Source organism: Myotis lucifugus, unplaced genomic scaffold (genome assembly GCF_000147115.1).
Source record: "Myotis lucifugus unplaced genomic scaffold, Myoluc2.0 scaffold_36, whole genome shotgun sequence".
NCBI lineage: Eukaryota > Metazoa > Chordata > Mammalia > Chiroptera > Vespertilionidae > Myotis > Myotis lucifugus.
The window spans coordinates 5,253,158-5,277,095 of NW_005871084.1; the positions used below are offsets into that span (position 1 = coordinate 5,253,158).

General features: G+C 35.0%; 1 protein-coding gene across 6 annotated transcripts in view; it reads left to right on the top strand.

Annotated features, from left to right (window-relative positions):
* The window catches only part of KIAA1468 (KIAA1468 ortholog), a 100,048-nt gene that overhangs the window by 66,453 nt on the left and 9,657 nt on the right, over positions 1-23,938 (top strand). For 4 of the 6 annotated variants that reach the window (XR_002828883.1, XM_006087162.3, XM_023752648.1 and 1 more), the window contains 8 exons: positions 1,650-1,698; positions 3,971-4,050; positions 8,474-8,580; positions 9,515-9,614; positions 15,341-15,423; positions 16,204-16,267; positions 17,654-17,792; positions 20,041-20,157. Coding sequence is in view for 4 of the 6 variants with exons in the window: in XM_006087162.3 (XP_006087224.1) it covers positions 1,650-1,698; positions 3,971-4,050; positions 8,474-8,580; positions 9,515-9,614; positions 15,341-15,423; positions 16,204-16,267; positions 17,654-17,792; positions 20,041-20,157 (739 nt within the window). In the remaining 2 variants the exon portion in view is untranslated. Of the gene's footprint in view, positions 1-1,649; positions 1,699-3,970; positions 4,051-8,473; positions 8,581-9,514; positions 9,615-15,340; positions 15,424-15,919; positions 16,003-16,203; positions 16,268-17,653; positions 17,793-20,040; positions 20,158-23,938 lie in introns of all 6 variants that reach the window. The other 2 variants (XR_002828884.1, XM_006087163.3) reach the window with 2 other exon arrangements.

Consider the following 23,938-nt stretch of genomic DNA (forward strand, 5'->3'; position numbering starts at 1 on the left):
TAATATCTTAGAAAATTATGATAGCAAAAAAAAAATTCTAGTCCGTAATATTCTTATCTTTATATCTGATTTTCAGAAGATGATTTAGCCTAAACTTAGTTTGTATCCAGATTTGGATAGAATATCTACTCGCTGTTTCAGCATAGAAAGTACTAATCCTTTGAATATGCTTCTGATCTACCACAGATATTGAAAGCAATTATTTGCTCAGTACACTTTAGTCAAAACCTCAGGTGACTGTAGAACTAAAGCACCTTATATAGAAGACTTACTTTGTGGACATCAGCTCTAAGACTAGCATGGAAACTTGAGATAAATGCTGCAGTTTTCAGTCACTAGCAAAAGTAACTTTTGTCACATTTGCTTATCCAGGTTATTTTGTAGTTTTAGGTATTAAAATGTCCATGTCCTTAGATATCAATTTCTTCTTTAATCATGTTAATCCATTAGTCTTCATGGAATGTTGTTAAGCAAGTTCTTTAGAGACCTAATAAAAACAAAAATATGTAGTAGCTATAATCAAATGTTAAGACATTTAAAAGGTAAGAATTTTGTTCAGCTCTTTCCTATTAAATCTCTCATTTCTGAAACATTTAAAGCAAAAACGGTTTGCTATAGTTGACTGGATGAAATTCAGAAAACGAATTATGTCCCTGTTATGTTTGTGACCTATAATAATTTATCTGGGCTTAGTCTTTTCATGTGTGAAATGAGGAAATTGCTTCAGTATCTTTTTGTTTATAGAACTGTAGATTAATCTTTAAATGGGATCTTCACCTCAATTTAACTTGAATATGTAAATGAATGCTTGACCTGCCAATAAAAGGGGAAAACCAGACCTTGATGTTACTATAGAATAAACAAGATTATTTTATATTTTTCACTAAAATCTAATTATCAAATATAATTTGATTTTACTGTTATCAATAGTGACAAAAATTATTTGGCATCTCTAAAAGAAGTAGCTACTATTTTTTTTTTTAAAACAAAAGCAAGTAAAAGTCTACTTTAGCACTTACCAGTAAGAGATTGACTTCAGTGACCTGAAAACTGAAATCTGTGATGATGTTAATAATAAAATATTGAAACAATCATTAGTTCTAACTTAAAATATTTAAGTGAAATTCAGTATTTGATGTTTAAATTTTAAGGAATTTAAAATAAAAGACTAATTTAAACAGATGGATATCACATGACGAATATGTTACTTGTTGCATATCTTGAATGAATGCAATTTCCTTTTCATTCCTTCTAAATACAGCAAATGTTTTGTTCAATAATTTTGATCGTATAATAGCTACCTAAATAGCCCTTCTATCATCAGGTTCAGTTTTAGGAGGTGGTAATTTCAAGCATTTAAAATCATCTTGGAAATTAATTTAGTGAAGTAAACTAAAGGTTCTTCAGAAAATACTTGCTGACCTGAATTGATTTTATAAATATTTTATCTCTTAAAGTATTATTTTTAGTAACCTGACTCTTCTTTTATCCTAAACCTCTTAAAAATGATTACATTTCTGAACACTTGAATCAATGGTCTATAAAGCAAAATAAATAAACATATAGTAGTATTAAACATTTCATTTATTTACTCATCGACTGGTCCATGAACCTGAGACTTTTTTGGATCTTTTCTTTGGATTGCTTAGGTAAAACCTCAGTTCCAGGAGATTCTAAGACTATCTGAAGAAAACATTGGTAAGTTTGTTATTACTTTTAAAAACAATTGGGTCTCTTTATTCATGAAAAGTACTATATTTAATATATGCAAATTGTATAAATGAACTATCTAGTACAATTGAAAAGGAAAATTTATAGTATGGAGCTCTTCCTTTTACAACTGTGTGACATTTAATATCCTCCTCATGAGGTGCTAGTGAAATTAATCTGAGATTTTAAAGAAACCACAGGCTTAAATGGGTAGCTCCAGCCCTTCTGTTGATAGTTTTCAACTCGCCTGTCTTAAGAAGTCTAGTTATAGCATTGTTGGCCTAAGAACTTGTTCATGTGTGGATCTTACATCCCTATGTATTTTTCTAGTTTTTAGGAATAAATTATGGAAAATGTTAGGGGAAAAAATATGTATAGTATAGTGCTCCTCCCCTGTTTTTGAATGTACACATCAGCAATTTTCCACCTTAAAAAAAAAAGTTTGTATTATTTTAGAGAGGAAGGGAGAGGGAATGAGAGAAACATCAATCAGCTGCCTCTTGCACACCCTCTACTGGGGATCAAGTCCACAACCGAGACATGTGCCCTGACAGGGAATCAAACCGGCGACCTCTCGGTGGACCAAACAATGCTCAACCAACTGAGCCACATCATCCAGGGTTTCCAACTGTTTCATCTTATGGCACACATAAACTAATTACTAAAATTCTGCAGCAAACCTAAAAATACATATTTTTTGCCAGTCTGACAAAAGAAATAGGTGTAATTTTGATTCATTCATACAAGATCTCGGCTATTGTTGTGTTGGCTGTTGTCATTTTTTCATTTGACAATATAAGTAAAAGAGGTCAGTGCCCCTGACCAAATAGTCGGGTATTGCTGTCTTAAAATTTTTTTGTGGCATACTGGTTGAAAATCACTGATAGTTGGTATTATCTTTTAGTTAACTATTAATTCTGATGATAAATTAATGAAGAATATTTACATATTTTAGAAACTTACACTTTTATCATTATTAGTTATCTATGGGTGTTTAGCTGTTTACATAAGAAGTAGGTTACCAACTCCTGTGTATACAGTGCATACCTATGAATTCAATTTATATTCCTAGCCTCAGATTTACCTCTAAACTACCATAGTCTTATTCAAGCAATGTCAATATTCCCTTAAAGAAAAAAAATTACTCTTACCAACATAATAAATAAATGTCAAATACTAGTTGATATGAATTTGGAACTTCCTTTTTTGCTAAAATTCCTTTAAGGAAGTCAAGTAAGACACCTTTTCAACTCAGTTTGTTTCTGAAGAGAATTTAAAACCATATAAAAATAGGGGAAAAAAGTAATAAAAATATTCTTAGTACATAAAAGCAAATAAAAACATTCAAAACAGTGTCTAAAGGTCAATAAGCAAGAGCAAGCTATTGGTATTATAAATAGTAACTGTCATATCACTTCTGGAACCTTTCTTTTGAAATCACCTACAGGTGCTACATTTAAAAAACAATCTCACTTTCCAGTAGTCACAAGGCATTCTCCTGTGGTTGGATGATTCTCTGTTTCCCCTGCTTTAATTAGCCTGACTCCTGGCTGAAAATCCCTATAGACGCAGTGGTTCTCAACCTGTGGGTCATGACCCCTTTGGCGGTCGAACGACCCTTTCACAGGGGTCGCCTAAGACCATCCTGCATATCAGATATTTACATTACGATTCATAACAGTAGCAACATTACAGTTATGAAGTAGCAACGAAAATAATTTTATGGTTGGGTCACAACATGAGGAACTGTTTTTAAAGGGCCAGAAGGTTGAGAACCACTGCTAGAGGATGCAGGAGGGGCTCTGGAACTAGACTAGTACTAGATACTAGGTAGTATCTCATATCTAGAAGCAGATTAAATAATATACATGTAGGTGCCTCCTTTAAGCTGAGTGCCTTTACATTTCATTGAATACTACAGTTTGAAAGCCTACAAATTTATGAAGAACTGTTTATATGAACAGTTGGGAGGTTCTTAAAGAAAACTCTGACTATGGAAATGAGTATAGCATCTCATTTTGGTTATTAAAATTTTTCCCCATCTATCAAAAATGTTTATGCTAATGGCTCTGTAAAAAGTAGTACATTATATTTTTATAACTCCCAGTAAATATGTTTTAATCAAAATTATTTTTCAAAGTAATGATAATATTTATTTGTAAGCCTTGTAACCAGTTGTAACTTTAAATATTAACATTGTGACTTTTTGCTTTGCACTTAAAATATACTAGAATTTTAAAAATTATTTTCATAATTTTAGATTCCTCAGCTGGAAATGGGGTCCTCACTAAAGCCACTGTCCCCATTTATGCAACAGGAGTTCTTACATGTTATATTCAGGTAAGGGCAAAAATCCTTTTACTGGAAAATGTAGAAGTACTTTCTACTAGTTACCTAATATTTTGTCTTTTTAATGTGTATAGATGAAAATGTTACCCATAAAGGAAAACAAAGCATTTATTCATTTTATTCGATTTATTATTTATAGTGGGAGAGCATATTTGAATAATAAGTCTCTGAGTAAAATCTCCATTGAATAAATAAATTTAGAGAATGTGTTCTTCTTGATACTTTGTTAGAAGTGTTAGATTGCACTTATTTAGCAGTTTCCTTCTCTTTTATAATGAATTTTTCATAACAAAGTACATGTTAGGTAAAGCAAACTACAAAATGCTACAGAATATTGTACTATCATTATTTTTAGCAAAGTACTTTTTTTATACATTTTATTTTTTATTCTTAAAATTTTTTTTTCAATTACAGTTTACATTCATTATTATTTTGTATTAGTTTCAGGTAAACAACATATTGGTTAGACAATCATATACTTTACAAATGTTCTGCTTATATTTACAGTACCCACCTGACACCATACATAGTTATTGTATTATTGACTACATTCCCTATACTGTACTTTACATCTCCATGACTGTTTTGTAACTCTCAATCTGTACTTCTCAATCCCTTCACCCTTTCCACCAGGCTCATAACCCTCCCCTCCCCTCTGGCAACCATTAATCTTTTCTCTATATCTATGAGTCTGTTTCCGTTTTGTTTGTTCATTTATATTGTTCTAGCAAAATACATTTTTTTTTTGTTAATCCTCACCTGGGGATATTTTTCCATTACTTTCAGAGAGAGTAGAAGGGAAGGAAGGAGTTGCTGGTAGAGAGAGAGAGAGAGAGAGAGAGAGAGAGAGAGAGAGAGAGAGGAAAATATCAATGTGAGAAATACATCAATTGATTGCCTCCCACGCACGCCCCGATCAGGGGGTGGGGAGTGAACCCACAACTGAAGTACGTGCTCTTGACGGGGCATCAAACCCAAGACCGTTCAGTGCACAGGCAACTCTAACCACTAAGCAACACCAGCCGGGGTGTAAAGTACTTTTTAATCATACTTTATTTTTCTTAATTATTACTGCATAATAAATTATCCCAAAACATTAATGGGTTATTCTGGCCCATTTATTTGCTCATGGGCTTTGCTCAGCTAGGTATCTTTTCTGCTGGTCCTGCTGGTGTCACTCATGTTTCTGCTTTCAACTGGTTGGTTGGCAGGGGGCTCAGCTAGGATGGCTGATCAGTCTCCTTGTAATCTTAGGGCCTATTTCTCTCCATGGGGCCTCTGGAACAGCAGGGCCAGACTTATTGCATGGTGGCTCAGGACTCCCAAGAGTACAAAAGAATCTGCTAGGCTAAGTCTTGGGCCTAGAATTAGCACATCACTACTACTATATTCTACTAGAGGCCCAGTGCACGAAATCATGCGCGGGTAGGGTTCCTAGGCCTAGCCTGCAATCAGGCCCATTTTCTGCCTGCTTAGCAGTCCCCAGTCCTGCCCCACCGCTGCCCATCCTGGTTCTCCGTGGTTCCCCGTTCGCCATCCAGCGATTGGAGACTGCGGGCTAGGGGAAGGGACCAAGAGGTGGTCAATGCATCTCATAGCCACTGGTCGATCGATCGTTCTGGTCATTACGCCGTTATGGTCGCTGGCCTTTTATTATATAGGATTGGTTAAAGCAAGTATCAGCCCAGCCCAGATTTAGAGGAGAGACCTAAACAAGGACATGAACCAGAAGGTGTGGTTCATTGGTAGTCACCAATATAACAGACTACTTAACATTATTTTAAGTTAATAACAGACACATGATGTGTACTAAGGCATATTAGTCATTTTTAAGTGTGAGGCAAGTTCCACTAGTAAGGTGAAAATATTGACTGAGGATAAAAGCATTTTTGGAAATTAGAATGTGAGAATCAGAAAAGAAAACCTGTTTTCCCGAATTTTCTTTCATTTTTTTAATAACATTTATTTTGCCTTTTGAATTCAAAGTACAGCAATTTATATTTATTACACTCTTCTTCCAAAACAGATATGAACCATCTTATAATATTAAAATATAGTTCTACATTATTCGCACAATACCTTGCAATAGAAGCTCCAGTTCTGTTAAAGTAACACAGTATTTTTTTTTTTTAGAGAGAGGAATGGAGAGGGAGAGAGAGAGAGAGAAACATCAATGATGTGAGAGAATCATGGATCGGCTACCTCTTGCATCAAGCCCACAACCTGGGCATGTGCCCTGACTAGAATTGAACCCTGACTGTGACCTCCTGGTTCATAGGTCAACACTCAACCACTGAGCCATGCCAGCTGGCCAGTATTCTTTTAAACTTTCCTTTTCTACACTAGTTCTTAGACTACCTCATAATATGGTCTCTCTTGCTGTTCTTAAATTCATAGAGATTTAGTCCTAACACATGCCAGGCACAATAGTACGAATACCATTCTCCTCTCTGTTTAATTTTAGAAGCTGTTCCAGCATCATAACAAGTGTGATGTCAATATTTTTCTCTCTCTTGTTTAACCCCTGCAAGTTTGTATGTTGATTTTGATCACAAATAGTGTTTTAAAGCATAATAAAGTACCAAGTACAAGGTTTGCCGCAGGGTAGGCCCTCAGTAGATTTGTTGAATAAATGAATAAGGATATATCTTTTGAGTCACTATGTGAAGTCCAAATATCTGAAGAGATAACTTCTTAGTTTGATAAAAAAAAAAAATGTAATTGAGGTAGCTATCATAGATTGCCAGTGTTACTTGTTTTAGGAAGCACATACCAGCAGTTAATATTTTTGTTACTAAACAAAATTTTCTGTTAGGGTAAATCATTGCCCTTTTGCTTTGGTTAATAAAAACTATCTATTTTGAATCAATTACATAAGCAGTATATCTTGTTTTGAGCTTTCAAAAATGAGAAATAGGATTGTAGTAAATTACAAATAAAAAAATCCATGCTCACTTAGAATTGTAGTTCATAGCTCTCATTTCACACTTAACTTCTTTCAGTTCATTTAACCAATTTATGTATACTTTTTGCTTGACATAGGCCAGTGGTCGGCAAACTGTGGCTCGCGAGCCCACATGCGGCTCTTTGGCCCCTTGAGTGTAGCTCTTCCACAAAATACCGACTTCTGCGCATGGGCCACGAAGTTTCAATGGAACTGTAGGTGCACACCCGCACGTGGTATTTTGTGGAAGAGCCACACTCAAGGGGCCAAAGAGCCGCAGTTTGCTGACCACTGACATAGGCAACTAAAAATGGGTGAAATCACTATTTCAATGTTTCTCTAATGCTGATTTGTCAGTCTAAACTTTTCACTAAGTAGACTGTCGTGATCTAAAACTGTTACATCCATCCTTTATTCATGCTGATCATTACTATTGTTGATTCTTTATCACTATCTCATTCTAAATTTGTCTTACTGTGTAGAAAAAAACGGTAGGTGATAATCCAGTCTTCCTCTGGAAGCTGTTTATTGTTGATTTATTATATCCCTAATGACAAAAAGAATGGTATCCCTAATGACAAAAAACTTGACTTTAATTTATTATATATCTTCTGATAGAATGTCAAATTCCCTTTCCTTTCAGATTCAGCTTAATTTAACAGAGTTGTGTGTGTGTTTTTAACATTCCTTGTTTAGCAGACTTGCTTTTAAAAAAATATATTTATTAATACAGTGCTGTGTAAGAAAAAAGACAAATATTTTCTGATTATTAAAATAATAGTTCGTTAAAGAAAGCTTAAAGAAATATGGATTATTTTTCAATCAAGGGCGCAACTATTTCTTTTCAGAACACAATTGTCTATATTTCATCAAGCATGCAGTTTCTCACCACTAAGATGTTGCAAATAAAATTTCTTGCAAATCAATTTTCTACTGTTAGGGGGTAGCTGTTTTAGTAGTTTGTATTTAATTATTTAGAGCTAAAATTAACGGGAACTAAAATTGGAAAAATAAATTTTAATAAGAGAATATACCTTTTTATGTTCTAAACCCAGATTGTATAATAAAACTTTCTGCAGTGATGGAACTAGTCTATATATATCTCAGCTGCCCAATAAGGTAGTTGCTAGCCACATGTGGCTATTAAGCACTTGAGTTGTAGCCAGTGCAGCTAAGTCACTGAATTTCTTCTTTCACTTAATTTTTAATTTAAATTTAAATATGAATAATCACATATGGTGGGTGGCTACCATATTGGACAGCACAGATCTAAATCTTTGAAGTAAGGTAGTCTTTGTCTTCCTAGCACTGTGATTATAGATATACTTAATAAATACTTTTAATTAAAATGCTTCCAAATTAGGATATTTTCCCCTTATTTGGTAAATTTTTCTAATGAGAGATAGTAAATTATGGTTTTAATTGTACTTGATTGCTTGGAAATTCATTATCAGTCTTTTTCCTCTGTAGGAAGAAGACAGGAAACTGTTAGTTGGATTCTTAGAAGATGTAATGACCCTGCTTTCATTGTCTCATGCTCCTCTTGATAGCCTGAAGGCTTCTTTTGTGGAACTGGGGTAAAAATAATAGCTTACAGTTTTTTAAAAGCCATATACAATTTTTATATTGGATTTATGGAATATATATTTTTGGTCTAAAAAGATTGGTATACACATCAGCTCTCTTGGTTTTGAGACAAGATTTTTTGTATTTTGTTTTTGCATATTTTTATATTCTTAATATTTTGTAATCAATACATTATACTAAAAGTGTGGGGAAAGGGCACAGACTTATGTTTTCTTTAAAGCATTTGGAGAAATAAAATCAAATACAGATTTGAAGAAAATTTTGTTTTTCCAAAACTGAAAAAGGAGCCCCAAGTGAAAGCCAGGTCATTAGGCTCCTATTTCTGTTCCATTTTATTGCCTAGTCCCGCTCATACTCACATCATCTATTGCTAAAACAGTGTTAATCCAGTCTTCACTGAAAACAGGCTTATACATTTATTAATACTGTCTTGCATTGTGATGGGTTTCACAGAAAGCTTGCCCTTCCGTATAGATGATTTGAGTTGATGTTATTTGTTCTTACAACAACCATATGACATAGATAGGACATGTATTGCTTCTCTAATTTTGATATAGATAGATCTACAGAGGCTGTAAAGTGCCCTTCTGACTCTTAGACTGGCATCCTTTCTTTTTTATCTCATAGGTAAATTTTATTTTTCTTTATCTTTTTATTATTTTAACTTTTATGCTATTAAAGAGTTGAAATTTCTATAATAATTTTAGCATAGAGAAGCTAAAAGTATAATTTTTGAGTATGCTGGAAGTTTGTAGTTTTATAGGCTGACGTCCTTTTTTAAGGAATCTTAGATGTAACACATTAAACTATATGCCATGTTTTACCAATATTTTATTATTAATACTCCTTATAAATGTAATATTTTTCAGTACACCCCATAAAGCACTGTGGCTCTTTTTTTAACATTGATTTTTTTTCTTTCAGTGCAAATCCAGCCTACCATGAGTTATTGTTAACGGTTTTATGGTATGGTGTTGTCCATACTTCAGCACTTGTGAGGTGTACTGCTGCTAGAATGTTTGAGGTATGTAAACAAATGCTTCTCTTGGTTCAGATTATAATGATTTTCTCTAGAAGAGGGAGAAGGGAATGTTTAAACAAAAATGGCTTTGCATAACATGTTATGTTGCTGTGTGTTTTATGGTATTGAATAGTGTCTAGTTGTGTACTGTGTGATGGGGCAGAAATTTAGCTTTGATATATTTAAGAATGTGTATGTTATTCTTAAATGTCCATTCCGTTTCTTGAATTTTCTTTTAAATCGTATTTTAATTTCCATTCTATGTAAATCTTTCTAACCACTCTATTTACTGAGTTATGTGGCTACTAAAATAAACTGAAGCAATATATTTTTAAAGTTGTAAAATATAGTTGTATTTGTGAGTAGCATTAAAAAATTTATTAATGTAGTTATGGAAATATTTGTTTTATTGATTATTCTTACTCCACTATTCCCTCACATATCATATCCAGAATAGCATCCCTATAGATTATCAGCCCACAGATTTATAAGAGAGAAAAGACTGTTCATGTAATTTAACTAGATTTTCTTAAATTGCCGCCTACCCAAGTTAACTATGAAAATTGAAGTACCTATCTTTTGTACCCATCATAGAGGAAATATGCCATTGCCTAAAAATATTCATATATCTAGAACTGGTATTTTAGCACTAAAATTGGTTTAGAGTATTTCTTATTGCTATTGAGTCTTGCCATAGAGCCAGACTGCCTGGGTTCAGTGTCTGTCTCTGTCACTTAGTCGCAAGTTCAAACTTCTCTGTGCCTCAGTTTCCTCATCTACAAAATAAAGATGATAATAAGTATCTATCCCAAAGGATTTTTGTTAATATTAAGAATTAATACTTGTAAAGCCTTTAAAACAGTGCCTGACACATAATGAGAGCTTAATAAATGTGTTATCATTATTGTTTGTTTTTTAATTTATGCTATTCACACAATAATATAGTAGTTTAGGGAGCATATTTATCCCAACTAAAGTTTCTCAAATATGCATGTGATTTTAAAATGTCTGAAAGCATTTATTTCCATAAGAAAAATGGGATAATTCAATTCTTCCTGAATTTCAGAATTTTCCACAATTTAAGATACATTGCAATTGAAAGATAGAGCTCTGATATATTTAAAATGTATAATTTCTGAAACTTAAATGTGTAAAATAGATTTGTGGAATTCAAAGAAAAGTTTATTGTTATCTGGAGGTTGAAAATTCTCTGTCCATGTTACTCCCTCAGTCACTCCCTCAGTTATTACTCATATTTAATTTAAAAAAAAACTATAATCAAGTGTTCTTTGTCATGATTAATGTCAAATTAAAAATTCGGTTTGATGTCTAGTATAAGTTCCTTTGGGGTGTAAATAATTTTTTATTATTTAGTATGCTGAAAAAGAGTAATTACCATGAAAGAAAAAAGTCTTTCTTTAATTCCTTCTTTCCCACAAAAGAAAAAAAAAAAGCCCCTCCTTTAAATGAAGAGCTATTTCTTTAATATATGCTCTTCATAGGATTTTATTCTTAGACTATAAAAACTATTGCTTTTAAACCATTTGTTTCTAAAATGTATGTATACACTGGTGAAGCAAATCATTTAAGTGGAGATAATTTAAATAAATAAAATGAAGCATCCTCCCATTTTATTTGTGTTTGAACTTTTTTCTACCTTATTTCTTATATGTGGCTTTTGTCAGGTTTTCAGTTTCTATGTTTGCTATCAGTGCTGGTTGTAAACTATACCTATGCTTAAGCAGTTTTCAGTGTTCTCTCGGGTTGATTATGAGCTTCTGAGTCTAATTTGAGAGATTTATTATAATACTTTTTCAAATTCATTTATGATAAAAAATTTTCACTGATCATGCTAGTAAAAGTCATGGTTACTTTTTTTGTCACTAATCTGTACTTTAAACTAAATTGTATTAAAGGAATAAGTATATTTATAAGATTTGTTTTGATACTAGTAGTTTGTAATTATGCCTGCTCCCCCACAAAAAAAATAAGTTAATTTAAATTAAAAACATAAAAACAGGACACCTAAAATAAAATTTTTTTTTAATTTGAGATCAGAAACTACAGAAAAGAAGGCAAGAAATTATATACCAGGAACGTAATATGAGATACTTTAGTGAAATTGAACACTAAATTTAGCTTGAGTTTTCAGACGCAGAAGAGAAAGGGAAAATCCAGTCAGTCATGTATTCTTTTTTTTATTATTATTATGTTTTTATTGATTTCAGAAAGGAAGAGAGAGGGAGGAGAGATAGAAACATCAGTGATGAGAGAGAATCATTGATTGGCTGCCTCCTGCACACCCCCTATTGGGGATCAAGCCTACAGCCTGGGCATGTGCCCTTGACCAGAATCTAACATGGGACCCTTTAGTCCAAAGGCCGACGCTCTGTCCACTGAGCAGAACCAGCTAGTGCTCAGTCATGTCTTCTCATCCTATCTAATAATAGACAAACATGGTAATTAACCGTATCTCCGACATGCTTCCCATTGGCTAATCCGGGCGATATGCAAATTAACTGCCAACCAAGATGGCGGCCGGCAGCCAGGCAGCTGAAGCGAACAGTAGGCTTGCTTGCTCCAGTGATGGAGGAAGCCAAGGTTCCCCGCCTGCCGCCGCCCACCTCTGAGCTGCACTCTAAGCAACTATGTTGCAATTATAGAAGCTAAACAATCCCCAGAAACCTGCTTTCAGCCAGCCGGGCCTCAGAGCTGGAGTTGCAACAGTGTTTCAATTATAGAAGCTAAACAAAGCCCAGATACCTGCTTTCAGCAGCCGAGGTCTCAGAGCTGGAGCCGAGCCTCAGAGCTAAAACCGGCTCTCAGCTCCAGTGACAGCCATAGAAGGTAAATAAATCCCAGAATAAAAAAAAAAAAAAGAGAGAGGTTGGGAGCTTCAATCACCCGCCAGCCTGAAAACGGCCCTCAGCCCCTCACCCAGACTGGCCAGACACCCCAGTGGGGACCCCCACCCTGAAGGGGGTATGACCAGCTGCAAACAGCCATCATCCCCTCACCCAGGCTGGCCAGGCACCCAAGCGGGACCCCTAACCTGATCCGGGACACCCACCAGCTGCAAACAGCCATCATCCCCTCACCCAGGCTGGCCAGGCACCCAAGCGGGACCCCTAACCTGATCCGGGACACCCTTCAGGGCAAACCAGCCGGCCCCCACCCGTGCACCAGGCCTCTATCCTATATAGTAACAGGGTAATATGCAAACTGACCCTAACAGCAGAAGGACTGGGAATGACTGGTCACTATGACACACACTGACCACTAGGGGGCAGACGCTCAATGCAGGAGCTGCCCTCTGGTGGTCAGGGTGCTCTCACATGGGAGGACCTCTGCTCAGCCACAAGCCAGGCTGATGGCTGCCAGTACAGCGGTGGTGGTGGGAGCCTCTCCTGCCTCCTCAGCAGTGCTAAGGATGTCCGACTGCAGTTTAGGCCTGCTCCCCGCTGGCAAGTGGACATCCCCCAAGGGCTGCCGGGCTGCCAGAGGGATGTCTGATTGCCATCTTAGGCCCAATCCCCCAGGTAGCGGGCCTAAGCCAGCAGGTGGTTATCCCCTGATGGGAGGGCACAGGCCTGGCTTTGGGACTCCCCCTCCCCCCCGAGTGCACAAATTTTTGTGCACCGGGCCTCTAGTTGTTAAATAAAAGGCAGTATATTACTCTTTTAAGTAGCAAATTATTATTGAAATTGATTTACAAGGTGACTTTATCATGTGACTCCCAGTGTGACATAATGGATTTCCCAAAAGATGCAGAAAAAACTGCATATAACTATTTCTTATATCAATCATAAGGAAATTAGCATGTAACATTGGACTACAACTCACAGAAGGCATGGGCTTTAAGACAGATGTGATTGAGTCCATTTTCTAGTTCACTTCTAAAACCCTGGACAGGTTAGTTAATTTCTCCAAGGCTCATTTCTTCATCTGTTAAAACATTGATAATAGCTGTACTTACCTCATCAGGTTTAAAGATCAAATGAGATATTGTATGTAAAGTGTGTAATGATTCATAGCTCTTAAATTTTGCTTTCTGGTATTCTAGCTGGACAAGGAATTAGACTTAAAAACTACAGAGCAATAAAAAATTAACTTGTCCCTAGATTATCCTTTTTTTATTAATGTTTTTTGGCTGGCACAAGGTCACAGACATTTTAACATACATCCTACTGATTCAAATCTAAGCTACTTATTTATAAAATGATAGAGATAAGAGCTTTATTTAACAGTATTTGAACTTCTTTTTCGTATTTCTTTGAACCTGGTATCATTAATGTTTAAAGTAGTAAAAAACGTCACTTAATTGCTGTCTAATTATCCATGGATTTTTTTAATAAAATCATTTCAGAATGTTGAAGTAGATTCTAAAGTGAATCAGTTGTTAAATCGTAACAGATTATTGTAAAATTAAGAATTTTCACATAAAGTGAGCTCTGCTCCCTCTGATGTGTTGTGTAGGAGGAATGTGTTAACATATGCACAGTGTTTGGCTTTTGTTACTAAAAATTCCATGACATCTTTTATCTTCCAAGAGGACTAGTTCTACTACCAGAGAACAGATTAGTTAGCATTTAGCATTAATTTGTGTTTACATTCTGAAATTGAGAATTAGAATATTGCCCTTTTCTACTAAACTAATAAATTTCAGTAATTTGTTTACTTGCGCTTTTAGATAAATACAAAACAGAAAACTACTTGAACCAGTCAAATATTTTTTTGTTTTTTTTAATATATGTTTATTGTGGTAACATTGGTTTATAACATCATATAAGTTTCAGGTGTGCAAAATTATAAATTGACATCTTAGGTACCATGCTCACCACCAAAAGTCTAGTTTCCATCCATTACCGTACAATAAAAATTTTTTAACTTAATAATATTTTCCTAATATATTACAAAGCTTATATCCTTGGAGTACTCATAAAAATTAACCTCATGTTTTTGAATGCTTAGTCTTTGTCTTACACAATATTTAGGTAGATTATGTGTAATTAGTAGCATAACTGTCCTTTAAGGTAGATGACAGTATCACCATTTTCAGATGAGAAAACTTGAGTTTCAAGAGATTACATTCTAATATATCCAAGGCCACATGGCTAATAAGTGGAGAGCTAGAGTCTGAACCCAGGTCTTTTTCCCATATGTCATTCTTTCCACTAGGCTATGTTATATCTGTCTATAAGCTATGTGATGTAAAAAGTTGGGGATTTCCCTATGCGATTTTAAACTTGCTATAGAACAATCAGAAGCAATTTAGTGGTGGCTGCTAGCCATTTGAGTTTTGTTTGAAAACAGTGCAGTTTGTACTTTATTGGTCATAATAAAGTCACACCAGATTTACTTAAATAATTTTAACCATAGAACCCAGTATGTGTCTTCTTTTTAGCTTTTTTTTAAGGAAAGCTTTTTTTAAAAAATGCATTTTAATTGAACATGGAAATTGCATAGACTATTTGACCAAAGTACAAATTGCTATTGAGTTGGTGACAAACTCTGTTCTTGTGGACTGCCAGGCTATTTAAGCTTTATTTTCCTCCTAAGCATTTCTGCCTTTGTAAAGCACTCTAGTAGCAATATTTGCTTAGCTTCTAATTTTGTTTTTGCTTTTGTGTTTTCTCTCTTTCTCTTGGTTCTTCCTTTCCTCCTCCCGTGGCATTGTGTTTGCTCTTAACATGCATCACCTGTGAATACCCCCTGCGCTGACCAATCAGCTGTTGGTGAAGGGGGTGAATGAAACTCTGGTAGCTCAGAGGGTTGTTCCTGCTCTCATTACTCTCTCCAGTGACCCTGAAATGTAAGTGTGGTCCCTGCCTTTTACATTCAGCATCCTTTTCAAAATGCGCCTGTCAAGAAGTAACCATCAGCTTTTAAAGTCATTGAAAAATATACTTATCTCTTTAAAATAACAATATTGAAGTACACTTATTGATTAAACTTTATTATATTTAAGATATTTATGTATCTTTAGGTCAACTTTCACAGTAAGATTAATTTGGAGGCCATTTATTTAAAAATACATAGTAGTAGTAGTAGTTCTCAATATTTCCAAAACTTAAAAATGCTGATGGATTATTTCTTCCAAGCCAAGAAGGGATGCTCTGCTAATCTCACTAATATATTGTTACCAGTAAGTATAGTGGCATGAACCAAAGGCTTAACATTTAATGCTCGAGTGGGTGACTAAACCAAGAAAGGCCAATCAGTCTGCCTGCCCATCCTCAGTCACAGCTAACCCAGTTCTCATTCCAGTTTACCAAACCATTTTTTATTGCATGTTGACTGGTTTACAGCTGACTCTACGAGGCATGAGTGAAGCGTTAGTTGACAAGCGGGTTGCTCCGGCCCTTGTTACCTTGTCCAGTGATCCTGAATTGTGAGTTTCACAGACTGCGACCTTAAGTTATCCTGTCTGCCTTTTTGAGCATTCTTCTTGGTCTGCCTTTTTAAATTTTAATTTGTCATTGCTAGAGACTTAATACAGTATATTTACATTGTACTTACTTTGATATACATTTTAATAATGGTTATTCATCTCAAAGAAAGCTTCAGTTTCTTTCTCTTTGCATTCTAACAGCTCCGTTAGGATTGCCACAATTCCAGCCTTTGGCACCATTATGGAAACAGTTATTCAAAGAGAGGTAGGCAATGGTTGAAATTTATTTCTGTCTATATAGGGTTGAGGTGATGATAACACATTATCATACATGTACCTGGTTGGGGCTGGGGACAGGGAGCATCATACCTTTCAATTTATTTCTTAGTGTGGCCAGAGGAGGATCTCAGTATTTGAAAACATAACAGTCTGCCCAAAGTATAGTATCATATCCTAAGGAAATCTCTAGTCTTTCTTCTCGATTAGAAAATTAAGTATAAACCAACTCTCAGATGTTAGGTATTGCAGTTTTGGATGATCCTTTAAACCAAAGCTTTCTGTTATCCACTAGATTCTAGACAGCCTGCATAAATTTCTGTTTGCCAGTTTGTACAGATGTGAAGACTACTTTGTCAGATAATTTTAGGAACACAAACCTATCTTGTGTCACAAATGGAGGCTAGAGGGCATGTGTATGCTCCTGACTATGTCATTGATGTCTTCCTGCAAGTTATAGTAGACTGCTACCTCGTTGCAGCACACTTCATATGACAACGCTCTGTCTTGCCTGCTCCACACTACCACAGGCTCCTCCCTCACATTTTATTTTGATTTAGAAACTTATGTTTTAATTTCAACTTTGTTAGGTTTTATCTGCCACATTAACTGTGAGACCCTTCTCAAAATTAGGATCACAATTTCATTCTTTTATGAAATTTGACATGTCTTTATATAAATGAAAAACCCTATAGGATTAAAAGATAAATGATTTGTGGCCATATTACTTTGCCACTTAAATGCAAAAAAGATTTTGCATCTAATAGACATTTACCAAAAAAGAAAAACTATTTTGTAAGATTTCTTTGTCATGTAGATTTTGTTATAACAAAAATTAAACATCTTTGTAAGTTATGTAAAAAATGTTTTTCATTCTTCATTTATATATTTCACTGGTGAAGCACATTTAAAAACTACATCATTCTGCCAAGCTTGCAGTTTTGGCCGAATTTCAACATGTTCTTAAATCCTAAAATAAAAACGTCTTTTAGGGAAATGTGAGTAAGATGTAAGTCATTAGTGACTCATTGCTTTCGGAAGGTGAATAATCGGGTAACTTACACTGTGATTTGTTTTAAGAATTATAATTTAGATACAAAATATTACTTATCTCTTTTTTCTAAATATTGTGGGATCTTTTTATTTGTTTTAACCATTTTTTCAGGTAATAGTTTTTATTTTCTAAAACAAAAAATGAGGAATCAGGCATAAAATGTAAAACCTTTTCCGAGTCAAGACTAAATAAGTACTTAATTTCAAATTTCTACTGCCATGTTGATATAAAATATTTGATGCAGCAAGCCATGTTTAATGTGTATCTTTCTACTCAATTTTTAATGTTCCATAAAATGACTGTACATATCCACTTTTTAAGTTGCTGGAAAGAGTGAAAATGCAGTTGGCTTCTTTCCTGGAAGATCCTCAGTATCAAGACCAATATTCTTTGCATATAGAGATCATAAAAACATTTGGGAGAGTTGGGCCTAACGCAGAACCAAGGTTCCGAGATGAGTGTAAGTTGCATTTTTCTACCTTTTTTCTTCAATTGTAATGTTAGATCAGAGAAGATTATCTTTATTTTGGCTGTTGGATCTACCCTAGAATATTTTTTGAAAGTTTACTTCTATTTTTAGAAAGCCTATTTATTTATCTTTATTTTATTTGCAATTTTGAATCTTTGTCCAGTCTGCTCTTTAGAGAAAGGCTTCTGTAATGGCCTTATATAGTGTTTTTCCGATTTTCTTTGGCCACTGAATATCAGTTGTAGAATTATGCACATCTGGGTTATCACATTTTTAACCATTTATCTCCATCTGAGATGTTAAGAAGTGAATTTTTTTGCTGTTTTAAAAAGTTTATTTTTTAATGAACAACATAAACTGATGAACAAAAACAGATCCAGAGACAGAGAAGCATTGATCAGACCATCAAACCTCAGAGGGAAGGTAGGGGAGGGTGGGGGTAAGGGGGCGAGATCAACCAAAGGACTTGTATGCAAGCATATAGGCCTAACCAATGGACACAGACAACAAGGGGGTGAGGGCATGAGTGGGGGGGATGGGGAGTAATGTGGGGATAAAGACACATATGTAATAACTTAATAAAAAATTTAATAAATAAATAAATAATTTTTATTGTTGAAGGTATTACAAATGTTGTCTTTTTGCCCCCATTGACTCCCTCCACTCTGCACCACAAAAAAAAAAAAAGTGAATTAATTGGTACAGATGTCATAGCCCAGGACAGCACATATATAATGAAATGTTGAATTCTGGAGTATATTTTTGTCTCTTTTCTGAGATTTAGGAAGATTCTTAATTATAGCTTTTAACTGCTTCTAGACTAGGGTTTAAAATAACATATAGATTTGATTACTAGTTAAGCAATTTCAAGAGGATATTGAACAGTATGGTTGTTGAATTTTTAAGAAAAACATTTAGGGAAGGATTACCTCTGTAGTTGGTCAGAGAAGGAGCAGAAGGAAAAAAGAGGCCATGTGTCAATAGATAAAGAAGTTCAATGAAGGTAAGTTTTAAAAGGTTTGAGCAGAAATGAACTAGAGAATCTTAGAGAGAGACTTTCTTAGAGCCACCATTTTGGTGGCTCTGTTCATTAATTGACCTCAGCATGCCAATGAATGAATTGGAATGTAAACAATTTCATTGGGAAATCATGAATGTTTGGAGTTTTTATCTCCTAAATTTGTCTAGAGCTCCTGTGAATTATGTTGTTACTAATTTTCACACATTAAAAAGTCCCCTAAAAATGGCCGTTATTATCCTAAGTTTTTGTGGTGTTTTTTTGCCATTTACTAAGGCAAGCATAAAAGTTGTGTTTATTGAGGAAGCAGGAGGTTTTTCTAGGAGAAGAGTGTGGCTTTAATATGCACAAACTCAATGTGACCATAAAAGAAATCAGTGTAGTTGGTCAGAAGTTTGTGTTTATGAATGGTGTTTAGGGTTCCCCAACCAAGCAGAGACTTGTGATCAACAAGGGGCCATGTGATCAACCATTTGATAATCACAGACCCTGGAGCCATTTCTCTAGGAAACCTTGGTGTTAGGGGGAAATGGTATGTATTTAGAAGTCTCGATCTTAGGCAGTAGGGGAACTCAATGCTACTGAATTGGTTACTGTTTCTTGAGCCATCACTTTTATTTTAGCAGTAGGTTGCCTGTACTTTTGAAATTTTACATGAATGTTGAGATATAATGTATTGAGCCCACTGAGTGACTTAAAAGCACAACAACCAGTGCTGTTTGACATTGATCTTTGCCAAGAATTTAAGAAACTAGTTTTAGAAAGGTGTGAAATAATTTGATGTTGAAAAAGAAAACATACTGTTTTTATCTTTTGTTTAATAGCAATGCTATTAAAAACCTGATTCTTATAAAGAAACTTATTTGTAAAGATAATAACATAAAAAGTAGGTTATTTACATTTGTTTATTTAGTTTTTATTTTTCAAATTGGGAAATTGAATTGCAGTGAGGCCAAATGACCTATATACATGTTCATAATTAGGTCATAATGACAAGTGCTACAGTCTATTTTTCCCAAGTATATTTTTCAGAAAGTATATTCTGAAAAATATACTTTCTTTCCTATTAAGGAAGAGAAAGCATAGAACGTGGCTAGTCTTTTGAAACTAACCTAGAATTAAAATGAAATTTTATAAATTAAAATGAGAACTTATTTTTTAAGATGTATGAGTGTTGTACGTGTCTATTTGGATAAAAATGTAATACTTTTCTTTTTTCAGTTGTTATACCACATTTGCATAAGCTAGCCTTGGTGAACAACTTACAAATTGTGGATTCTAAAAGACTGGATATTGCTACCCATCTTTTTGAAGCCTACAGTGCACTTTCCTGTTGTTGTATCCTTGAATAATGCGTATCTGTATTTATATAACCAGTTTTACAGTGAACTATCTCTGTTGTTAAAGGTTAAGAAATAGAATTTTTTTTCTTCAACTTACATAAGGATTGCAAAAAATTAAAAATTTGGTTTGACTTGCCCCACTCCTTATTCTAGCTGTCTCATAATTTTACAAGATAAGTTCAAGTCCTCTGTGCTTATATAGTTGTAAAAATACTGGCTAAACTTTTATTTATTTTAATCAGCTATATTATATAACTGAGCAAGAAATGAATTATAGCTGAGGTTTCTGTTAATCAAAAGAAAGCCTTGTATGTGTCCTGGCAGTGGGTTTTTCAGTTAATGTTTAACCATCTGTATCCAGTGGAATACAATGAATTCCTCTTGAGAGATATCACTCATTGAAAAAGTACAGTGTACCCAGGCCGATGTGGCTCAGTTGACTGGACACTCCAAAAAGGTGGCGTGTTTGATTCCCGGTTGGGGCACATATACAGGTTGTGGGTTCAGTCCCCAGTCAGGGCACATAAGGGAGGCAACCAGTCGATATTTTTCTTTCTTTCTTTCTTTCTTTCTTTCTTTCTTTCTTTCTTTCTTTCTTTCTTTCTTTCTTTCTTTCTTTCTTTCTTTTCTTTCTCTCTCTCTCTCTCTCTCTCTCTCTCTCTCTCTCTCTCTCTCTTTCTCTCTCCCTTTCTCTCCCTCTCCCCCTCCACCACTCCTTCCCCACCTTCCTCTCTCTAAAATCAATAAAAAAATAATAATAATAATTTGAAAAAGTCCAGTGCTGGCTGATCATCTCCAGTGGAGGAAAGCTCAGAGATCACTTAACATATCAACCACTGCATTTTATAAATGATTAAAGTAGAGCTTACATTAGTGAATTCTGTTTTTTTATCATTAAAAAGTAAAACTGTGCCTAACCGGTTTGGCTCAGTGGATAGAACATCGGCCGGGAGACTGAAGGGTCCCAGGTTCAATTCCGGTCAAGGGCATGTACCTTGATTGCAGACACATCCCCAGTAGAGGGTGTGCAGGAGGCAGCTGATTGATATTTCTCTCTCATCGATGTTTCTAACTCTCCCTTCCTCTCTGTAAAAATTCAATAAAATATATATTTTTTTAAAAAAAGCAAAACTGTGATTAGAACAAAGAATTTTAGCTATCCTCTTAAATGTTCTCTTTACTACTTAGGCCTCGAAAAATAAAACTGAGAATGAAGTGAAGGTAAAATGAGCAAAATGAACTCTAGCTTTTGGGCTCTCCCATTGAAAGGCAGGTGAGTTCAAAAGGGGGGAAATAAGAGATCAAAAAAGGAGTGAAAGTCTGGATACTCAAACAGAAATATAAAAGTACATGCTGGACACCATAATCAGAGAATTTGATTATGACAGAAAAGAAATGACAGTAGAGAGAGGTTTCTAGTGATTCATGGGAGAAAGTAGAAGGCAAAGGAAGAATTTCAGGATTAAAATTTGTGGTTTCATATTGTTTGTTTTTTAGCTGAATTTATTGGGGTGACATTGGTTAATAAAGTTATATAGGTACCAGTTATACAATTCTATAATACATCAACTGTATATTGAATTTCATATTGTTATATGCCAGTTTGAAGTAATAAACAAAGTGAACAGATAATTTTAAGTAAGACAGATATGTTCCAAAATGCCACTGAAACTCATTGGCACTGGATTCTTGAGTGGAATGCTCTAATTTTGTTCATAATAAATCAAATGGAGAAAGTAGAAACTTAAAAGCTATTTGTTGGGGAGCTATTTGTACTTTTGGAAGTGTTAAGACTTGAAGTTGGATGCATGGTTGGGAGCGTTTTATTTGGGAAATCTACAAATTATTCATCTGGCCAGTGTAAGCCATCTATATAATAAAGATGTAATATGCAAATGGTGGTTACACTTTGACGCGTAAGGACCAACCATGTAACGACCAGATCACGAATCAGCAGGAGGGTGGGGCAGCGAGCTACAAGCAGGCTGTGGAGAGCTGCAGGTGGCGGCAGGGCAGCAAGCTGTGAGGGGGTGCGGGGGGGAGCTACAGGAGGGCAGGTCAGCGGGCAGAGAGCTACAGGAGAGCGGCAGCGAGCTACTGGCGCACGGATTCGTACGCAGGGCTACTAGTCTTTTTATAATATAGATTTTAAAGTGAGCAGAGACACCATATTTTGATAATTTTGTGCCTTAACTCTCCATTAGTTCATCTTGTATAAGTTTAATTCTACTAAAAGGAGAACTTACTATTATTCTTGATTTATCTTGTTGGCATTTCAACTTATTAAAGATAGAGGAAGCAAAAAGAGGAAGCGATATTCTGAATTGGCAAGGAAGAATTTTTTAGTAATGGAGAAGTGACAGGCCCCTTATAGGAAAGTAGTAATGGCATGTCAGAGTTTGCATTTCAAAGAAAGAAAATATTGGAATGTTTATACCTGCTTCCTAGACTTTGTAAAACTAGATGTTTACTGAAGCAATAAGTCATGCATATTCTTAAATAGCAGAGAGTTTCAAAAGGAATACATATAAAGGAAAATGCGAAAGTCAAAAATTTTACTTCTGTAAAGCTAAATTTTCCAAGTGGCAAGGTAATGATTTCTAAAGAGCACAGAAGTCTGCATAGAAGGAATATTATTGTGGGTTTAAGCATGCACAGAATATTACTAAATACAGTAAAAAGTCTTTACACAGTATAGTAAGGGGAGGAACCAACTTAACAATAGACCCTGTTCAAGTACTAAAAATGTTAGTTCTGCATGAGTCAGAGATTGTACTTATGTCAACAGGATGGTGTGGCCACTAATAAATCACATTGTTCCAATCTGTTCTGTTCCATTGCATTCTGAGCTGAAAGACCACAAGAGTATTCCTATCAATACTGACATGATATTTTAATAAGGACACAGAATAACTATAGTGTTTAACATTCAGCTTAGTAATAAATCAAGAAATCATATTTATAAAATTTTTGAAGAAATTTAAGAAGGTTGAACCATAGAAGAGATAGCTTGGGGATGAAAAGATAATTCAAAAATAATTTTAAAGGTTGTTATTAGATATGAAAAGTTTAGGCACACTGTAACTAAGGTGCAGGACTAACATTAACAAGCAGAGGTCTCAGAGAGGCCGATTTTGTGTATTAGACTTTCTAATGGAGCTATCTAAAAATGCAATTTTTATTTATTTTTTTGTTAATCCTCACCTGAGGATTTTTTCCATTGATTTTCAGAGAGAATGGAAGGAAGGGACAGTGGGAGAGAGAGAGAGAGAAAGGGAAACATCCATGTGAAAGAGACACATCGATTGGTTGCCTCCCACTTGAGCCCCAACACTGGGCACAGGATAGGGATTGAACCTGCAGCCCAGGTATGTGCCTTTGACCGGGAATCGAACCCTCGAGCCTTCGGTATATGGACCCATGCTCTAACCAGTGAGCAACCGCCTAGGACAAAATGATCTCTCATATGAAACTGTGAATGTCCTGTCATTGTTAGCAGTCAGGGGCCCTATGACCATCATTCACTGATGAAGTAAAGGTGATTCCTAATATGAAATAGTACTAAATGACCTCTAAGTCTTCAATCCTAAAGAAAGATTATTTGATTCCATGGGGAAAAGGTAAAACCAAACAGTGGGTAGAAAAAGAGGAGAGTGAATTCCCTCTTACATCTAAATAAGACCATCTTCAATTTCTTAATCCATGTGCATATGTCTAGATCTGAGTCTCAACTACTAATCCAAAGGTCACTCAGACTTCTACCTTGGTGGTCCTTT